The sequence below is a fragment of the Phyllopteryx taeniolatus genome, chromosome 2 (genome assembly GCF_024500385.1).
Source record: "Phyllopteryx taeniolatus isolate TA_2022b chromosome 2, UOR_Ptae_1.2, whole genome shotgun sequence".
In the NCBI taxonomy this organism is placed as follows: Eukaryota; Metazoa; Chordata; class Actinopteri; order Syngnathiformes; family Syngnathidae; genus Phyllopteryx; species Phyllopteryx taeniolatus.
Window position 1 is genome coordinate 33,040,991 of NC_084503.1, and position 19,979 is coordinate 33,060,969.

A 19,979-nucleotide genomic window follows, 5' to 3' on the forward strand; every position below is an offset into this window, starting at 1 on the left:
AAAACATACGCACGCATATGCACACCCACACACACAAACACACACACAGGGTTTTACAGCTTTTGACCAAATTTGAGCAGTAACAGCTCACCAGTACATCCAAAGGTCAGGAGAGTTTATTCAGCCCCTCATCGATTAGTGCAACTCCTCCACTATACCTCCCCTGTAATGCGTCGGTTGAACAAGTGTGCAATAAATACAACCCCAATTCCAATGAAGTTGGGACCTTGTGTTAAACATAAATAAAAACAGAATATAATAATTTTCAAATCATGTTCGACCTATATTTAATTGAATACACTACGAAGACAAGATATTTAATGTTCAAACTGATAAACTTTATTGTTTTTAGCAAATAATTATTAACTTCGAATTTTATGGCTGCAACACATTCCAAAAAAGCTGGGACAGGGCCATGTTTACCACAGTGTTACATCACCTTTTCGTTTAACAAAATTCAATAAACGTTTGGGAACTGAGGAGACTAATTGTTGAAGCTTTGTAGGTGGCTTGATGTACAGCTTCAGCTGTTCAACAGTCCGGGGGTCTCCGTTGTCGTATTTTATGCTTCATAATGGGAGACAGGTCTGGACTGCAGGCAGGCCAGTCTAGTACCCTCACTTTTTTACTACGAAGCCACGCTGTTGTAACACGTGCAGAATGTGGTTTGGCATAGTCTTGCTGAAATAAGCAGGGGCGTCCATGAAAAAGACGTTGCTTGGATGGCAGCATATGTTTCTCCAAAACCTGTATGTACCTTTCAGCATTAATGGTGCCTTCACAGATGTGTAAGTTACCCATGCCAACGTCTGCCTCATAGTTCTGAGGACCGGGGTTCAATCCCCAGCCCCGCCTATGTGGAGTTTGCATGTTCTCCCCGTGCCTGCGTGGGTTTTCTCCAGGCACTCCGGTTTCCTCCCACATCCCAAAAACATGCATGGGAGGTTAAATGACAACTGTAAATTGCCCGTAGGTGTGAACTCTAAATCAGTATGGCATGCATTCCAATCGCTGACTAATTACAAGCGACGATCCCCCCAAGCAGAGAACAATAGCACACTAGCCAACAACTTGAATACCTTCTAATGCAGATTTGAAAAGGACACTTTCACACCCACCCAGCCAGCCACATCACGGACCACAATCACACTTGTGTATTTTTTACACAAGCTTATTGCCTTATTAATATTCAAGTTTACAAATGTGTAAAAACGGGAAACAAAACATTCAGTTCTTAATTTATTTGAAGACTGCATGACAAAGGTAAGGCAGTAAATCGGACTCGTTTCCGGTGAGGCTGCCCTTTGTCACCGATTCTGTTCATAACTTTTATGAACAGAATTTCTAGGCGCAGCTGAGGTGTAGAGGGGGTCCGGTTTGGTGGCCTCAGTATTGCATCATCTTTTTGCAGATGATGTGGTTCTGTTGGCTTCATCAAGCCGTGACCTCCAACTCTCACTGGAGCAGTTCGCAGCTGAGTGTGAAGCGGCTGGGATGAGAATCAGCACCTCCAAATCTGAGACCATGGTCCTCAGTCGGAAAAGGGTGGCGTGCCCTCTCCAGGTCGGGGATGAAATCTTGCCCCAAGTGGAGGAGTTCAAGTATCTTGGGGTCTTGTTCACGAGTGAGGAAAGAATGGAACGGGAGATCGACAGGCGGATCGGTGCAGCGTCTGCAGTGATGCAGACTTTGTATCGATCCGTTGTGATAAAGAAGGAGCTAAGCCGAAAGTCGAAGCTCTCGATTTACCGGTCGATCTACGTTCCTACCCTCACCTCTGGTCACGAGCTGTGAATCGTGACCGAAAGAACAAGATCCCGGATACAAGTGGCCGAAATGAGTTTCCTCCGCAGGGTGTCCGGGCTCTCCCTTAGAGATAGGGTGAGAAGCTCGGTCATCCGGGAGGATCTCAGAGTAGAGCCGTTACTCCTTCACATCGAGAGGAGCCAGATGAGGTGGCTGGGGCATCTGATTCAGATGCCTCCCGGACGCCTCCCTGGTGAGGTGTTCCGGGCACGTCCCACCAGGAGGAGACTCCGGGGACGACTCAGGACACGCTGGAGAGACTACATCCTTCGGCTGGCCTGGGAACTCCTCGGGATCCCCCCGGAAGAGCTACATGAAGTGGCTGGGGAGAGGGAAGTCTGGGCGTCCCTGCTAAAGCTACTGCCCCCGTGACCCGACCTCAGATAAGCGGTAGAAAATGGATGGATGATAAAGGTGACTTTTTAACATTCTTAAAAGCCTTTTGTTTGAACTTATTGGAATATACACTACAGTGGTACGGAAAGTATTCAGACCCCCTTAAATTTTTCACTCTTTTTTTATATTGCAGCCATTTGCTAAAATTATTTAAGTTCATTTTTTCTACATTAATGTACACACAGCACCCCATATTGACAGAAAAAACTGAATTGTTGAAATTTTTGCAGATTTATTAAAAAAGAAATACGTAAATATCACACAGCCCTAAGTATTCAGACCGTTTGCTCAGTATTTAGTAGAAGCACCATTTTGAGCTAATACAGCCATGAGTCTTTTTGGGAATGATGCAACAGGTTTTTTCAAACCTGGATTTGGGGATCATCTGCCATTCCTCCTTGCAGATCTTCTCCAGTTCTGTCAGGTTGGATGGTGAATGTTGGTGGGCAGCCATTTTCAGGTCTTTCCAGAGATGCTCAATTGGGTTTAAGTCAGGGCTCTGGCTGGGCCATTCAAAAACAGTCACGGAGTTGTTCTGAAGCCACTCCTTCGGTAGTTTAGCTGTGTGCTTATGGTCATTGTCTTTTTTGAAGGTGACCCTTCAACCCAGTCTGAGGTTCTGAGCATTCTGGAAAAGGTTTTCGTCCAGGATATCCCTGTACTTGGCTGCATTCATCTTTTCTTCGATTGCAACCAGTCTCCCTTGTCCCTGCAGCTGAAAAACACCCCCACAGCATGATGCTGCCACCACCATCTTTCACATTTGGGACTGTATTGGACAGGAGATGAGCAGTGCCTGGTTTTCTCCACACATGCCCCTTAGAATAAAGGCCATCAATTTCTATCTTGGTCTCATCAGACCAGAGAATCTTATTTCTCACCATCTTGGAGTCCCTCAGGTGTTTTTTTTTTTTTTTTACCAAACTCCATGCGGGCTTTCATGTGTCTTGCACTGAGGAGAGGCTTCCGTCGAGTTACTCTGCCATAAAGCCCCGACTGGTGGAGGGCTGCAGTGATGGTTGACTTTCTAGAACTTTCTTCCATCTCCCAACTGCATCTCTGGAGCTCAGCCACAATGATCTTTGGGTTCTTCTTTACCTCTCTCACCAAGGCTCTTCTTCCCCAATTGCTCAGTTTGGCCGGACGACCAGCTCTAGGAAGGGTTCTGATCGTCCCAAACGTCTTCCATTCCAGGATTATGGAGGCCACTGTGCTCTTAGGAACCTTAAGTGCAGCAGAAATGTTTTTTGTAATCTTGGTCAGATCTGTGCCTTGCCACAATTCTGTCTCTTAGCTCTTCAGGCAGTTCCTTTAACCTCATGATTCTCATTTGCTCTGACATGCACTGTGAGGTGTCAGGTCTTATATAGACAGGGGTGTGGCTTTCCTAATCAAGTCCAATCAGTATAATCAAACAGAGCTGGACTCCAATGAAGGTGTAGAACCATCTTAAGGACGATCAGAAGAAGTGGACAGCACCAGAGTTAAATATGAGTGTCACAGCAAAGGGTCCGAATACTTATGGTTATGTGATGTTTCAGTTTTTCTTTTTTAATAAATCAGCAAAACTTTCAAAAATTACAGTTTTTTTCTGTCAATATTGGGTGCTGTGTGTACGTTAATGAGGAAAAAATGAACTTAAATGATTTTAACAAATGGCTGCAATATAACAACTGTGTAGTGAAAAATTTAAGGGGGTCTGAAAACCTTCCGTACTCACTGTATATTAATATCACATTCACTTGAGAAACATCAGGGGAAGTAGCCTCACATTTTTTGGACAGATTGATTAAAATTAAAGGAGGTAGAAGCCCTAAATGTTGATGTACAGACCCCCCCCAAATGGACCATTTATTTTATCTGAATCTGACTTTGTACAGTATATGAAAATAAGCTATACAATATCCTAACCCCTCCGGCATTAGAATGAGATATGGCAAGAGTCTTAAACAACCACATATCCCATTGCAGACTGTATGAAGTGTGCCAATGGGCGTGTTAAATTAACTTTATAATGTCAGTTTGTGGACCATAAATACTGATAACATTAGTTCCCAATAAACACTCAACCCCATAAATGGTCACTCAACCCCATAAATGGTCACCGCATGCTTATTAGCCAAACAAAACATTGTCATTTCAAACTAAAAGAGGTCAAAAACATACAGTGGGGAGGAAACCAAATATGAGAGTGAAGAGATAAGTGAATCAAGGAGGGGAAGTGCGGATTTGAGAATTATAGCCTCAATTTCCTGGGGATGTGTGGGTGATGGCGACAGCGGGATCAGCAGCCGCTCGTCCCCAAACTAATGGGATTTGTGTGCAGCACCGCACTTTACAAGCAGGTAACAAATGTCTCCATCCTCAACATGTTTTCTCGTATACTCAACACTCCATTTTCCCCTCTGTCAAATTGTCAACACTTTACATAGTTCTCTGTGTGACAGGCTCTTCAGCGTCATATTCTTGTACACTCACCAGACACAACATTTGGTACACCTGCACAATATGATAAGTTCCAATACCCCAGCAACATAAGACAAGCCTGCATTTCAAAGATAACCACGCTCAGTGTTTATTGACACTGTCAGAGTGATATCCATTTAACAGGTTAGATAAAGCACTTACAATACCCATAAAGAAAATTGAATTGCTCATAATGCTGGCAGTAAAAACAACCCACGCAGGTTGATTTCAAAGAGACAACTCCAACCACTGTTTAATTTTGTTTACTGTTGACACAAACATTGTTGAGGAAATTAAACAAATTATAGCCCCTAAATGACAATGTACCGAATAGTAATTGGAAGTTTTACATTAAAAATGCAGTAGGATATTGTGAAGTATGTCAGTGGCCTTTCCTCCATTTCCACTGCACCCCGTTACATTTTTTAAATAGTGTCTTAACCCTTCATCTTGCAGGGAACCATATTCTTAAATTAGTATTCAAGCTGGACCCAAAATGACCTCTGTGAAATCACATGGTGTTTCCCAGCCAATCTGCAAATACATGTAATGATAACGATAAAACATTCATGGGGCGCCAGTAGCTTGGTCCACAAGGACTTGGCTCTGTGACAGAAGGGTTGAAGTTCCAAATCCCACTGAGGGTTTAAAAACAAAGGAGTGTAATTGGGACAGGAGAGATGCTTGTCAGCTGTTTATATACCATTAAGCAAGGCACTTAACCCACAAACCTCAAGGGTACAATGCTGTTCTGTCACTTGCCAGTGTGTGAATTGGTTCTTTACATGATGTAATGAAACGGTATCAGAAGTGTGAGGCGCAGCAACTTGTGAAAATAACGAAACATCTTTCGAGACTCCACTTTACTATTTTGTTTAATTTAATAAGAAAATAATAAATCAATGCCTCCATTAAATAGAGATGTCCATTTTTCCCATTAGAAATAACATTCACACAGTCATTAAAAAGTTAGTTGCTTAGCCGGCACGGTGGACGATAGAAGGAGCGATATATTCTTTTCTTATAACAATAGTTTTACAAGCGGCACGGTGGCCGACTGGTTAGAGCGTCAGCCTCACAGTTCTGAGGAGCGGGGTTCAATCCCCGTCCCCGCCTGTGTGGAGTTTGCATGTTCTCCCAGTGCCTGCATGGGTTTTCTCCGGGCACTCCGGTTTCCTCCCACATCCCAAAAACATGCATGAATTGGAGACTCTAAATTGCCCGTAGGCATGACTGTGAGTGCGAATGGTTGTTTGTTCCTATGTGCCCTGCAATTGGCTGGCAACCAGTTCAGGGTGTACCCCGCCTCCTGCCCGATGACAGCTGGGATAGTTTCCAGCACACCCGCGACCCTAGTGAGGAGAAGCGGCTCAGAAAATGGGATGGGATGGATGGATGGATGGATAGTTGCTTAGCCCATTTTAACTGTGCTGCTAACCAAAACAGCAGCACCCACCAAAACACACAGACGTTTGGGCTCCTGGGAGCCATGCCACTTTTTTGTTCCCAGTCTGCATATGTTCTCATCATTTTACAGTATTTCTCCATAATAGTCATTACTTGAGTTTTAAACTCAAATTTTACTGGACTTATGTTATAAAATACCTGTAATATTTTTTAACTCCCTCAAATAGACACCTCCCCCACATCTGTCATTGAGTAAATAAACAGCACAAATCACTATTTGCAGAAAAACTGTCAATTAAGGTTCATAAACAAATATCGATAATCGGGCCAAATTTATCATTGGATATCTCACAACTATTATCTTTAGCGATTCTCCCGTGGTGCAGGATTTGCAAAGAGTGATCATTCTTGCTCGTAAAACGGTTAAGAAATGTTGAAACCTCCATCCATCCATCCATTTTCTGAGCCGCTTCTCCTCACTAGGGTCGCGGGCGTGCTGGAGCCTATCCCAGCTGTCATCGGGCAGGAGGCGGGGTACACCCTGAACTGGTTGCCAGCCAATCGCAGGGCACATAGAAACAAACAACCATTCGCACTCACAGTCATGCCTAGGGGCAATTTAGAGTCTCCAATTAATGCATGTTTTTGGGATGTGGGAGGAAACCGGAGTGCCCGGAGAAAACCCACGCAGGCACGGGGAGAACATGCAAACTCCACACAGGCGGGGACGGGGATTGAACCCCGCACCTCAGAACTGTGAGGCTGACGCTCTAACCAGTCGGCCACCGTGCCGCATGTTGAAACCTGTTTAATATTTAAGATAGCAAACCCTTATGTGTGTGGTCAACAGGGAATTCGCCTGAACCACGTACTGCATGATTGAACTCATGGTCCCCTTTGGCACAATGCTGCCTTTTACAGGTCAAACCTGGTACTGCGACAGACTCCTGGTTGAGGGGAAGAAACTCAGTGGCATTATCGTCATTTTGAGGAGACAGAGCACACTACAAGAGCAGTACTAAAAACATTTTTTTCCTCATTATGTGTGGAGTCTCTCATAAAAAAAAAATTGGTAATTTTAAAAATGATGTGTGTACTTCGCTTAGAGTGAAATAGTGTAGTCCAAGTACAAACCCCAATTCCAATGAAGTTGGGACGTTGTGTAAAACGTAAATAAAAACAGAATACAATGATTTGCAAATCATTTTCAACCTATAGTCATTTGAATACACTACAAAGACAAGATATTTCATTTTCATACTGATGAAAACTGTTGTTTTTGTGCAAATACGCTCTCATTTTGAATTAGATGACTGCAAAACATTCCAAAAAAACTGGGACAGTTGCTACAAAAGACGGGGAAATGTGGGGAAGGAATGCTCAAAAAACACCTGGTGCAAAGTGGAAAAGTGTGCTGTGATCTGACGAGTCCAAATATTAAATTCATTCATTCAACCATCTTCTGTTCCGCTTCTCCTCACTAGGGTTGCGGGCGTGCTGGAGCCTATCCCTTGGGCATCGTGGTCAAAGAGGTAAAGGACCATACCAGGATTGTAATCAGCGCAAAGTTCAAAAGCCAGCATCTGTGATGGTATGGGGGTGTGATAGTGCCCTTGGCATGCCCTTGTACATCTGTGAAAGCTCATTAATGCTGAAAGGTCCATACAGCTTTTGGAGCAACATATGCTGTCATCCAAGCAATGTCTTTTTCAGCAAGACAATGGCAAGCCACATTCTGCATGCGTTACAATAGTGTGGCTTTGAAGTAAAAGAGTGAGAGTACTAAGACTGGCCAACCAGCATTCCAGACCTGTCTTCTACTGAAAATGTGTGACACATTATGGAGAGCAAAATACAACAACGCGGACCCTGGAAGGTTGAGCAACTGAAATTGTACATCAAGCAAATATGGGAATGAATTCCACCTACAAAGCTTCAGCAATTACTCTCCTCAGTTCCCAAATGTTTATTGAGTCTTGTTAAAATGAAAGGTTATGCAACACGGTGATAAACATGCCCCGTCCCAGATTTTTTGGAACGTGTTGCTGGTATCAAATTCAAAATGAGTGAATATTTGCAAAAAAAAGTTTATCAATTTGAACATTAAATATCTTCTTGTCTTTGTAGCGTATTCAATTGCATATAGTTAAAAAGGATTTTCTCTTTATTCGCATTTTGCACAACATCCCAACTTTATTGGAATTGGGGTTTGCATTTAAATGTGTGCTCGTAAAGTGTTAAAGCGCAAGGAGGACTCAACTCCCATTTCCACTTGAAATATCACTGATGTTTGAGACAACCTAATATTTTGTTGTATCACTCAGTCTCTTCCCAATGTTCTTCTAAGAACTTCTCGCACTTTGTCAAATACAACATGCCCTCACCCACCATCGTTGCCCCTGTGTGCCTATCAGGGAGGAAGAGGATTTGGCAGCTGCTGTCAGTAAGTGGTAGGACTGAGATTATGATCCCAAAATCAATCAATCCCTTTGTCCCATCACAGTGAAGCAGAAGTGATGGTGTGACCCAGTTGGGGCAATCTAATCTAATCGGTGAGTGACGCCACAAGGACAGACACATGGATGCTCAGCTAGGAATAATAAAAACAAAATATTACATAGCAGGGATCTCGTTTGATGTGCGTCCCACGTCTGAGACGCACAAAAATGGGCACGGAAGTGTAAAGCACGGTGAATCTGCGTATGTGTGTGTGTTGCTGACGTGTTTCAACGAATCATCCATCCATCCATTTTCAATACCGCTTATCCTCACTAGGGTCGTGGACGCGCTGAAGCCTATCCCACCTGACTGTGGGCCACAGGCGGGGTGCACCCTGAACTGGTCACCAGCCAATCGCAGCACACATATAAATAAACAACCATTCACACTCACATTCACAACTACAGGCAATTTAGAGTCTTCAATTAACCTACCATTCATGTTTTTAGTATGTGAGAGAAAACCGGAGTACCTGGAGAAAACCCACGCAGACATGGGGAGAACATACAAACTCCACACAGGCAAGGCCGGATTTGTTACATTTTAACAGTCGTCCACCGTGCCGCCCTTCAGCAAATCAGTATCCACTAAAAGTATCCTGTCTTGGTGCTAGCCAATAGCCAATCAGAGGAGGGCGGCTTGTCGTTCTATAAATACAACAGACCCCTTTCTCCAGACTCGATAAATTGTCACTGTTGTGCTAACAACAATGGCTCACTGCTCATGAAAACAGCAAGCCGCTGGCGTAAAGGCGTTGTCTACGTAGATGCACACAAGCGGGACAATTTAAGGAAAGTCAACTATTTATTCATGGCTTGGAAATTGGAAAAGTATGTATGTGTGTGTAAAAAAACAAACAGACACAAAAAACCGCTGACGTGACATGCGAGTGAGCGTGGTAGGTAGAGGTGTAAGAGTGCTGTAAAAACAACTACTATACAGTTGCATGATTATCTTATTTCCCTCTCCCCGGTATTGAGGGGAAGTTAGTTCACTTGAGTTCTTCTTCCAATGGGGGAGGCGGTGCCGCTCGCTGTGTGTTGGGCGGACAGGCTCACCAGCTTTCACATGCGAGGAGCGGAGAAGCCATGAGCCTCGCAATCGATTGGTAAAAAGAAAGCCTGCCGTCGATGGGTAAGCACAGTGTCGTGGTCCAAGGCAAACCCAGTCGAACCGGGCCTTTCACATCCACATGAACTAAAGTATTGTACTTCAGTACAGTTTTGACAAACAAAGGGTGAGTAGTGTATGTCATTTAGGCCAGATTTTCAGATCTGTTACAATGATCTGACAGCTTAAGTTACTGTACATAACCATTTTTATATTCTCCCTTTGTTCAGTAAATAATATTTACCACCCAAAATTTTCAATATTAATGTTACATAGTCCTTAAAGTCCATCTGTTCATAAAGTAGTAGTCGTAGTAGAGCAATGGATAAAACAAAAATATTGTACAAACAGTATGAAAAATTGAATAACAACTGTAATCAAAATCTGCAATATAGTTTGTACTTCTCTTATTTAAAGTGCATGTACTGGATGTGAAACCCCATTATGAAACAAAACAAAGGTTTTGAACAAACATAACCCCTAAAACGGTACAGTTGTTAAATTCAAATATGTAAAATTGTTTGAGACTTCATTGTTGTTTCAAAATGCCAAACAGAAAAGGGGAAATTCTTTTTTATTTTTCTGAAGTGCTTTATTTACACATGTAACTTCCTCTTATTATTTAATTGCTCTTATTGTGAAATGCAGTCCTACTTTTATTTAGTAAATGGAAAACTACACTGTTGTGCTCATATGTTTGATTACCAGGGCATAATTTGTAATTTGTGTCCAATTATTTATTCTGCTCTAATATTATGATATAAGTGGCATTAAAAACAAAACAAAACATTTATCGTGAAAGTTTATGGGAAAATATATAATTTAAAAAAATATACTGAGAGAGAGCAAGAGCAATGGATAACACAAAAATATTGCGCAAACAGCAAAAAAGATAGAGAGTAGAGTAACAACTGCAGTAAAAATCTGCACTATAGCGGGACTGCAAAGCATCAACCATGATGTAGCGGAGGATCACTGTATCTGTATTCCGTGATGATGAGGGCTGGGACTCATTGTTTCATGACAATTGCATCCCAGGACTCACATGGTCTCAAGTGTAAAATGATCTATGCATAGGTGAAAACAACTGTCTTCGTTTTAGATGATCTTTGTTTCTCCGTCACAGTTTGTTAATCTATCTCATTGCCGTAGCCCTTTGTGTATTTTGGTTACTGTCTCTTGTTGTCATTCCTTTTATTTTTTTTACGATGAGGATGAGTATAGAAATGGGATTTTAGTTTGCCATTTCACATCAGTCTGATAAGGGAATGCTATATATATAATGTTGCTAGATATGCTGGAATTCATTACCCTATATTACATTTGTCATTCTATAGCCCATTAATGTATCATGAGTGGTAACACTCATTGTATCTTAAATACAAGATGTGTAAAAAAGTCTCAAGTAAAAAAAAATAAAAAATACAATACAATATTAATTTAAAAATGCATTGAAAAAAAATTATCACAATTTTACAGTCTGTGCACTTTAGTGCAATTTCAGTCTATCATAAGTCGTTAGTATTATTTTTCCTATCTTTTTACTGCATTTCATAGTCATTGAAAATGCACACACGCACGCTGTCACTCTCTGAAGCTGCAAGGTTCAGACAGATTGTTTGTTTTGGCAACTCAGTGAGCTTGTAAACCAGCAACACCCAGTGTGTGTGTATGTGTGTGTGTTTGTTTGTGCGTGTGTGTGTGTGTGTGAGTGTGTGTATGTGTGTGACGAAAAGTGTATGTAGCCTAGGTCAGTGGTCCTCAACCACTGGACGTGCTGGAGACTATCCGAGCTGTCTCTGGCCGAGAGGCAGGGTACACCCTGCCGAGAGCCAATCGCCAGCCAATCGCAGGGCACATATAAACAAACAACCAGTCGCACGTATATTCTCACCTACGGGTAATTTAGAGTCTTAAATTAACCTACATGCTTGTTTTTGGGATGTGGGAGGAAACCTTGTCGATGATTAGCTTTGGATCAGAACACTCCGCCTCCTACGCTCCACACTGGGAAACTCACATGGTAATGAGCCTGCCCTGTCGACGATAAGTTTTGGGAATATCCATCAACAGCCACTGCATCACCGCCCCGGTGGTTCTCGGTGTGCGAACTACAGTGGAACCTCATTAAACGGACCACGATATAACGGATATCGGATTAAACTGACCGTCGGGACTGAACAATGTGTCCAAAAATAGTTTCCATTTGTCACTTAAAATGCCATTGACAAAGTCTGTCATTTCCAGAATTGGCCGCTGTTATTTACTGGCACTGTGGTGCAATGCATGCAGAGAATGAGACTGCCGTATTTCTGGGTCACAGATATACAATATGACAGCCAAAAGACGTGCCTCCCGTGCCTACATGGTGGCCATGTGATGATGATTCTATCTTTTGTCTATTGTGCATAGAGCGCGGCAGAGAGAGAGTGGCATGGCTCTGAGGAATACAAAACAAGTCTTTGTAGTATGGAACATGCTAATTTTGATACAGTAACAGTTTTTTTTTGGCAAGCCGTTCGCCTTTGGCAATGGGTTTTGAACTAGCAAACACACTAATTCCTTGCGGCTCATGAAAGCGACTCGCCTACTGTACGTCAACAATGTCACCATGACCAAGCACAACGGCGTAGTAAGTTTGGAAAGAATGTCAAACTTTCAAACATTTTCAAGCTTTTTTTCAATTTATTTACAGTAACTTTGTACTGTACTGGGCGTTTTAGGCCATGAAAAAAAACCTACTCAACAATAATGTTGTACTGTACAGTAATATGGGTGCATATGGCCTAAAAAAGTGCTTCAATGTAACGGATAATCCATTAAGTATATCGGACGATCAATTATGTATATTGGAAGACCCCGCCCCCTACCCCTCCCACCTATTAGTCTGTTCGATCAAGGTTCCATTGTACTTGTATGTATGTACTTCAATGAAACGGTCAGTGGCGGAAAAAAAGGTTGCGGAACACTGGCTTAGGTTATGGAATCATAATATTAACTTGTACAAAAAAGATGAACTAATCCATGCCTGATCATTTCTGGCCTTTCTAGACAAGACCTATGTATGTTAAGTAACGTCAGGTTAGCTAGCAACCATATATTAACCAGATTCTGATTCATTTGCGTCATTATATCTGTTTTTCTGCCTTTCTTTCTTCTATTGTTTTTTTTTTAATGATGTGACCCCCATCTCTTTAAAACTCTACATTTGAAAGGAAAGCCCAAATTATTATCTTCACATTAACAGCTCAATTCAAGAGACTCATGCAGAACCTCCAGCAGTTGCTACCATTAACATACTATGACTCTTACAAGGTCATTCTGCAGCTTGTTTTGTCTTATTACTAATAAAGGCTGAGGATGACAACACTCAGGACTGAAATAAATGAAAAATATAGTGGAGCCTCTAAAGTTGAATACAATCTGTTCTGGTCGACTTCTCTATTCCTAAACAAAATTTCTTGCATGAAATAAAGTGACTTTATCTGTTTCAGGCTCATAACAGGAAACATTTAACATTCCTTACTGTCACAAAAGTAGAAACAGAAGTTGACTTATTGTTAAAAATAAAAACACGTTGACGCAAGGTCTTTTTAGAACAATACTGTCACCTCGTGGTGATAGATGGATGGATAGATTGATAGAGCGAGAGAGAGAGAGGGAGAAAGACAGACAGACAGACAGCTAAAGTCTCAAAAGATTTGTTGATGTGTCCTAATGGTTTGAACCCTAAGCTTTCGTTTTCCTCTTCAGGCATACAGTATTTGGGGCTTTGGATGCGCTACTGTATACTGTGGTAATAATGAAATTCTCTTGAAATGTTAGCATTGATAAACTCATATGGTTGATATCATAAACAGATGGATATAAGAAGGAGAGAACAGCATAAGAAATGAAACAGCCAGCTTTGAGAATAAAAAAGAAAGACTGAGTGTAGGGCTTTCCCTTCAGTGTATCAGTTTGACCATAACGAGGCTGATACTGCTGTCAATGGCAATGTTGTTGCAAGTAAGAGAGTTGCCAGGTAGCAGTGTGGAGATGGATCGAGCACTGTAGACTAAATTGGAGATAACAGGCAACGTGACAACTGAATTACGGCTGACGGCCCTGTGATGCCTTTTCAACAAGACGGGTTGAAAATTGGGCACACCGGGAGGCAGGTGAGAGGGGAGACAGAGCAAATTCAAGGGGAGTGAAAAGGCAGAGGAACAAACACCGAATGAGGAGCAGAGCAGTAGGAGGTTGAAAAATAAAGAGGACAGATGTGAAAATGGAGAAAGAGAAATTTGTGCAGCAACAATTGGGCGACACAGGGTATTTTTGCTTCTCGTGTCTTTACTTACACGTGCTGTTTGTGAGCCTGAAGGTGACCGACTTGTCTTCAATGTTACACACATTACGAACCGACACCTGGCAGGTATAATCGGCAAAATCCTTCGCTCTCAGGTTTTTCAGCTTCAGGACCTTGGTCTCACCCTAAAGTTGAAAAAAAAAATTTGTTTAAATGAAACACTGTTGCTGCTGATGCTGGACACAACCTGATGAAAAACAAATCTGTTGGCTTCATTTGAATTTTTTTCCCAAAAGTACGTATATTGAAATATTGTCTCAAAGATCTCTTGCATTTTTTATGAGCAGTAGTACAATAAACAAAGACATTAACAAGCACATGCCCCAATTATTTCCACAGACCAATTGCCACAGTGGTGGCAGATCTGTGTTCTCTCCACTGCTCCCTACTGTTTCAATACATGCTGTGTTTGTTCGAAACTGTATAAGCGTCAACTGCAGATGTTGGGCTAATCAATCCTGAGCCAGTATTGACGAGTACTGTACTGCTGCCAGGACAATTGAACTCCAGGGAATCTGCTTGATGGTAGACTGATGCTCTGATAAACGGAGCAAAATTAAGCTATTGTGCTTGTCCTTTCAGAATGGGAGATAATGACTTGTGATTTTACTGCAACTTACTGATCATTAACTGATATTTTGGCTTGCTTGAGCCAATTACAGAAGGAATAGTAGGTCACAGTTTTTAACAGAAAAATCCAGCACAGTCAGTTAGTGAAGCAATATGATGGTAGTCGGTTTTGTTAGTCCTTGGTGACTTGGTTGGGTAATTTGGTAGGCAAGGCGGCTGTTTGTCAGTTTGGTAGATTATTTGTCATGTGTTGGTTTTGTTAGTGTGTAGGAAGGCAGTTTTATGTAAGTAGGGAGATCATCTGCATCAGAGAGTAGGTATGTCAGATGGCTAATATGTTTATTGGTAAGATGGTTCAACGATAGATGGGTAAGTCTGTCGATTGGAAGGTAGATACAGTAGGTTGCATGTATAGTCACAGCTAGATAGGTACAAAGGGGGCAATGTTGTAAAATAGGTACACACTAAAAAATGCTGGGTCAAACTTGTAACACATCTGCTGGATAAGATATGCCCTGCGCACAACAAAACAAAATGCACTGATTTCACAACCCAGCTATTGGTATAAAATGATGGCTACATTACAGGTACACCACCATTGGTTTGAGAAAATCCACCTTCTTGAAGTCACCATTGTTGTTTGATTTCACTTATTTCATTCAGCTGCGACTTGGAGCCACCTGCTGACTGCATTCTATTTGGTGAAGTGGAGCAGTAAGTGCAAGGGTCAAGCTACTCTCGTATTTCACATTTGACCAATCCAATGGCAAGATCACATATAACCCAACGGGAGGGTAACATTTGACTCAAAGGCAGGGTCATAGTCGACCCAACGGCAGGGTCACAGATGACCCAACGGCAGGGTCGTGTTCGACCCAACGGCAGGGTAGCGTTTGACCCAACGACAGTGTCATGTTCAACCCATTTTGGGGTAGACATGCAGGGTCAAACCCCCTAACCCAGACCAGCTGGTCTAAAATAACCACTTGTTGGGTCGGTCCAACTTTAGGAATGCATTGGGTTACCCAAATAACCCATTTTGGGTTATTTTTGACCAAGCCGTTTTTAGAGTGTAGGTACGTTGGAAGGAAGGATGGTCGGCTTGTCAGTCAGTAAGTCAGTAGGTAGGTTGGAAGGTAGGCAGTGAGCTAGGGAGGTAGGTTGGGTAAATGATTAGTTGGTAAGTAGTTAGGGGGGTTAGAAGGTAAGGAAAAAGGTAGGTCGACTGCTGGGATTGTCAGTAGGTAGGAAGTTGGAAGCTAGGTTAGATAGTAAGGTGATGGCTTGGGGCAAGCACTAATAACTATAGGAAATATATATGTTCGAAGGTAGGGAGGTAGTTAGTGTGAAAGTTAGGGAGCTAGCTAGTTTGGTTGGTCAGATGACCAGTAGTTTCAAAGACAAAGAGTTAGCTTGGTAGATTGCTATGCTGGTCATGAGAAAGAAGGTTGGAAAGTTGGTAGGTAAATGAGTAAGTTTGAGATTGGAGGATAGGAGATAAGTTGGGAGGTAGGTTTGTTGGATGATCAGTAAGCATGTAGAACGGAAAGTAAATAGAGAGGTAGATTAGTTTGTTGATCGTCGGTTCATTGGTTTAGCTGTTTTTTTTTGGTTGATTGGTTGATATTAGAAGGTAGAGTTGCTGAGCAAATATGGAGAGTGTTCGGTACCTGAGTATAAAGTGGCTCGTAGATGTCCACTCCATTATCTTTGCTTTGTTCGATGAGCACATTTGCGCGCTTCCAGATGAAGCGAGCAGGAGGGTTGGAGTTGACAGTGCAGCGAAGGAACACCGTCTTCTCTTGGTAATAACTACCACGCACATCACTGATGGTCTGGTGAACCGTCAGAACTGGTGTGTCCAGGTCTGAAAAATATGAAACCAAGTTAGACCTCGCCACTCATTGCCGAGGTAGAGGACATTATAATGACACAGTAAAATTTCAATTCATATTCTGCCACTAAACACTGTTAATATGATTCATGGTATAAACTGTAAACAAAGACAAACAGTTGCTACCTACACAAAACAAAGATGTCAAACAGTTGCCTTGTGATCAGTTCATGAATGAGTCCAGAAGTCCAATGTTGTTTTTTTGCCATATGCCTCAGTTGCTTTGAGTTTCTTTTTTTGTGGTTATTTGTACCTTATCCACAATATGCCTTGCTTCCATGTTCACTTCTCAATACTAGTGTCATCTCCCCCTCCCACAGTAGATGCAATTTCACTTGCTGTCACAAGCATGGAGGTTGCCCTCCCTCAGTATCTGCCATCTCTTAAAAAAAAATCACTGCCACTTCCACTCATCAGCATCCGTCCTTCCCTATCCTCTCCGCTCGCTTCATGCAGACGCCTTCACGGCAAGTTATGTGAATGCAATGCAGCCAAATTGAAATAAAATGCTCATCAAACAAGATGGAAACATATCGGGCATTCCTCACACTTTGCTGCATTCTATCTCATAGAAGTGGGCTGACTTGTCACTGCTATGTTACTTGACTCCATCATGTGAGCGAGGCAAAGTAACAAGGGAAGTACTCTACATGTACTTGACTAATTGCATTCTTAATCTGACATATTTGAGAGGAAAAATGTGTAAATTAAGCATGCTAGATCTTGTGTGCTGTTGGAAAAGGGAACACTGTCACTAATGAGTTGTGTTACACATGCATCGATTCAGTGCTCCTGGTTACAGTAGTTCACCAGAACAGAATCAGAATCAGAATCATCTTTATTTGCCAAGTATGTCCAAAAAACACACAAGCAATTTGTCTCCGGTAGTTGGAGCCGCTCTCGTACGACAACAGACAGTCAATTTACAGAACACTTTGGAGACAGAAAGACATTGACAAAAAAAAAAACAGTCACTGAGCAGTAAAGGGTTGCTAGTTATCTGGTAATGCCGGTACATTTTTTTTTTTTTGACAATTGTGCAAAAAGATCCAGAGTCCTCTAGCAGTTAGAGCAGTTCGAATGACTAATATTGCAATAGTCCGGTGCAATGACCATTGTGCAAAGGGCGCTGAGACTTCAAGGAGTGTATGCAGTTTAAATGCATGTAAACGCAATAGCAATTAAAACAAGTGATAATTGTAGTAACCAAAAACAACGACTGGACTATGTAGGACGGAGGAAGATTAACTGGTCCCAATTCCCATGATTTATCTCCATTTTTCATTAAAAAAAACCAAAACAAATATATATATATATTTTGGGACAAAAGAGAAAAACACTTTGGAGATGCATCCTTTTCACTCAATATGAACAATTGTGATTTTCTTTTTTATCTGCAAGACAACAAAAGATTCTATTTGTGTTTCTCCAATAAATAAAAAACAAATTTAAAAACATTTGGAGATGTATGCTTTATTTGGCCATAAACAATAAAAACTGTAAAAACATGGCAGTGGAGATTGGTATTTGTTCAATCATCTGTCGACTCGATTTACTTTTGCAAAGCTATTCAACCCGGAATGCATGGGACTGCTTAGGTCAAAAGTCTGATCTGTCACAGATTTTCTTTACAACATAAGTAATAAGACTGCTGCATGTTTTGGGGGCTTTGATGATATAGTTTAAAACTGAAAAAATAACTACATACAGCTTTTAAGCAAAATCCAATGTACCAACACCCAATATTAACACGTAATGCTGTTCAGAGATTATTAGGATCACCCACCATAGCAGATATGCCTCCTGTTAAGTCATCCAAAAAGTTCAAATTCAAGTAAAACCTGAGCGTGCTGTACTGCGAGTGACCCGCCTAAGCTGCTTACTCTAATACATCTCTCATACTAAAGTTGCTCTTGATCTGTTTGGTTGAGATTTTCCTCAACACTCTCTGAAGTGTTCACCTGTTTTCCCTCCCTTTCATCTCACCACTGACGCCCTTGTTCTGATAACGACAACACACTGCTCGTGACAAAAGGCCCAACAGGAGGCGACACAGCGAGGCGTCACCGGGAGCTGTGAGAGGCGATGCCAGCAACAGCCTTCAAAAGCTGGGCGATTATCAAAGCCTCGTCTTGGCACTACCAATGTGTGACTTTGTGTGAAGGAGATCTGGCAAAAGAGTAGGAATAAACACATTCAATTTTGTTTACTTGATTTTGGGGATTGTGTTCAGGCACACAATATTTTGTCCTTGCCTAGTAGATTATTTGCAGTGCACTGGTAGACCTGAATATCTAATATAAGTTGGTGTGTCTGTGTGACAGAAAATAAAGGAGTGCTGCCATTCTGTCTGTGGAAGATTGACATGTACACAAAGAAGTAGAGACAGTGAATTCTCTAGGAAATTACTTAAGTGAGGTATGAGTGGTAAATAAATGTATGTCTTGCCATGGAAATATTATGTTTTGACTTAAGACTGCGGCACGGTGGAAAACTGGTTAGCGCGTCTGCCTCACAGTTCTTAGGACCGGGGTTCAATCCCCGGCCCCGCCTGTGTGGAGTTTGCAAGTTCTCCCCTTGCCTGCGTGGGTTTTCCGGTTTCCTCCCACATCCCAAAAACATGCATGGTAGGTTGATTGAAGACTCACCATTGCCCGTAGATATGAATGTGAGTGCGAATGGTTGTTTGTTTATATGTGCCCTGCGATTGGCTGGCAACCAGTTCAGGGTGTACCCCGCCTCCTGCCCGATGATAGCTGGGATAGGCTCCTGCGCTCCCGCGACCCTTGTGGGGATAAGCGGCTCAGATAATGGATGGATGGACTTAAGACGACTTCATTAGGGAACTGTGTTTTGCCATGTCAGAATCAGAATCAGAATCATCTTTATTTGCCAAGTATGTCCAAAACACACAAGGAATTTGTCTCCGGTAGTTGGAGCCGCTCTAGTACAACAGACAGTCAATTTACAGAACACTTTGGAGACATAAAGACATTGACAAAAAACAATTGTGCAAAAAGATGCAGAGTCCTCTAGCACTTAGAGCAGTTCGAATGGCTAATATCGCAATAGTCCGGTGCAATGACCATTGTGCAAGGGGCACTGAGACTTCAAGGAGTGTATGCGGTTTAAAGTGACGAGTAGTGCGATAATCTGGGACAATGGTTGTGCAAATGTTACAGATACTCCTCAATCAGTGTGCAAATGGAGCAGATGCTACTCTGGCATGAGTGGCCAGTATATGCAAATAGTGTGGCCTACACTTTCATTCCAATATGACAGGGGTACGTATGACTGGATATATGTACAGTTGTGCTTATAAGTTTACATGCCCTGGCAGAATTTGTGAAATATATATATATATATATATATATATATATATATATATATATATATATATTCTTTTTTTATTTTCTTTTAATACGACTAATGACTGAAAAAAATCATTAATTTCTTAATGATTAGGTTCTGTTTAATTAT

General features: G+C 41.8%; 1 protein-coding gene across 5 annotated transcripts in view; it reads right to left on the reverse strand.

The window, feature by feature from the left end:
• The window catches only part of LOC133474272 (MAM domain-containing glycosylphosphatidylinositol anchor protein 1), a 271,446-nt gene that overhangs the window by 86,840 nt on the left and 164,627 nt on the right, over positions 1-19,979 (reverse strand). For all 5 annotated transcript variants that reach the window (XM_061765798.1, XM_061765795.1, XM_061765794.1 and 2 more), the window contains 2 exons: positions 16,276-16,472; positions 14,028-14,160 (listed from right to left, as the gene is read on the reverse strand). In XM_061765798.1, coding sequence (XP_061621782.1) covers positions 14,028-14,160; positions 16,276-16,472 — 330 coding nt within the window. The remainder of the gene's footprint in view (positions 1-14,027; positions 14,161-16,275; positions 16,473-19,979) is intronic.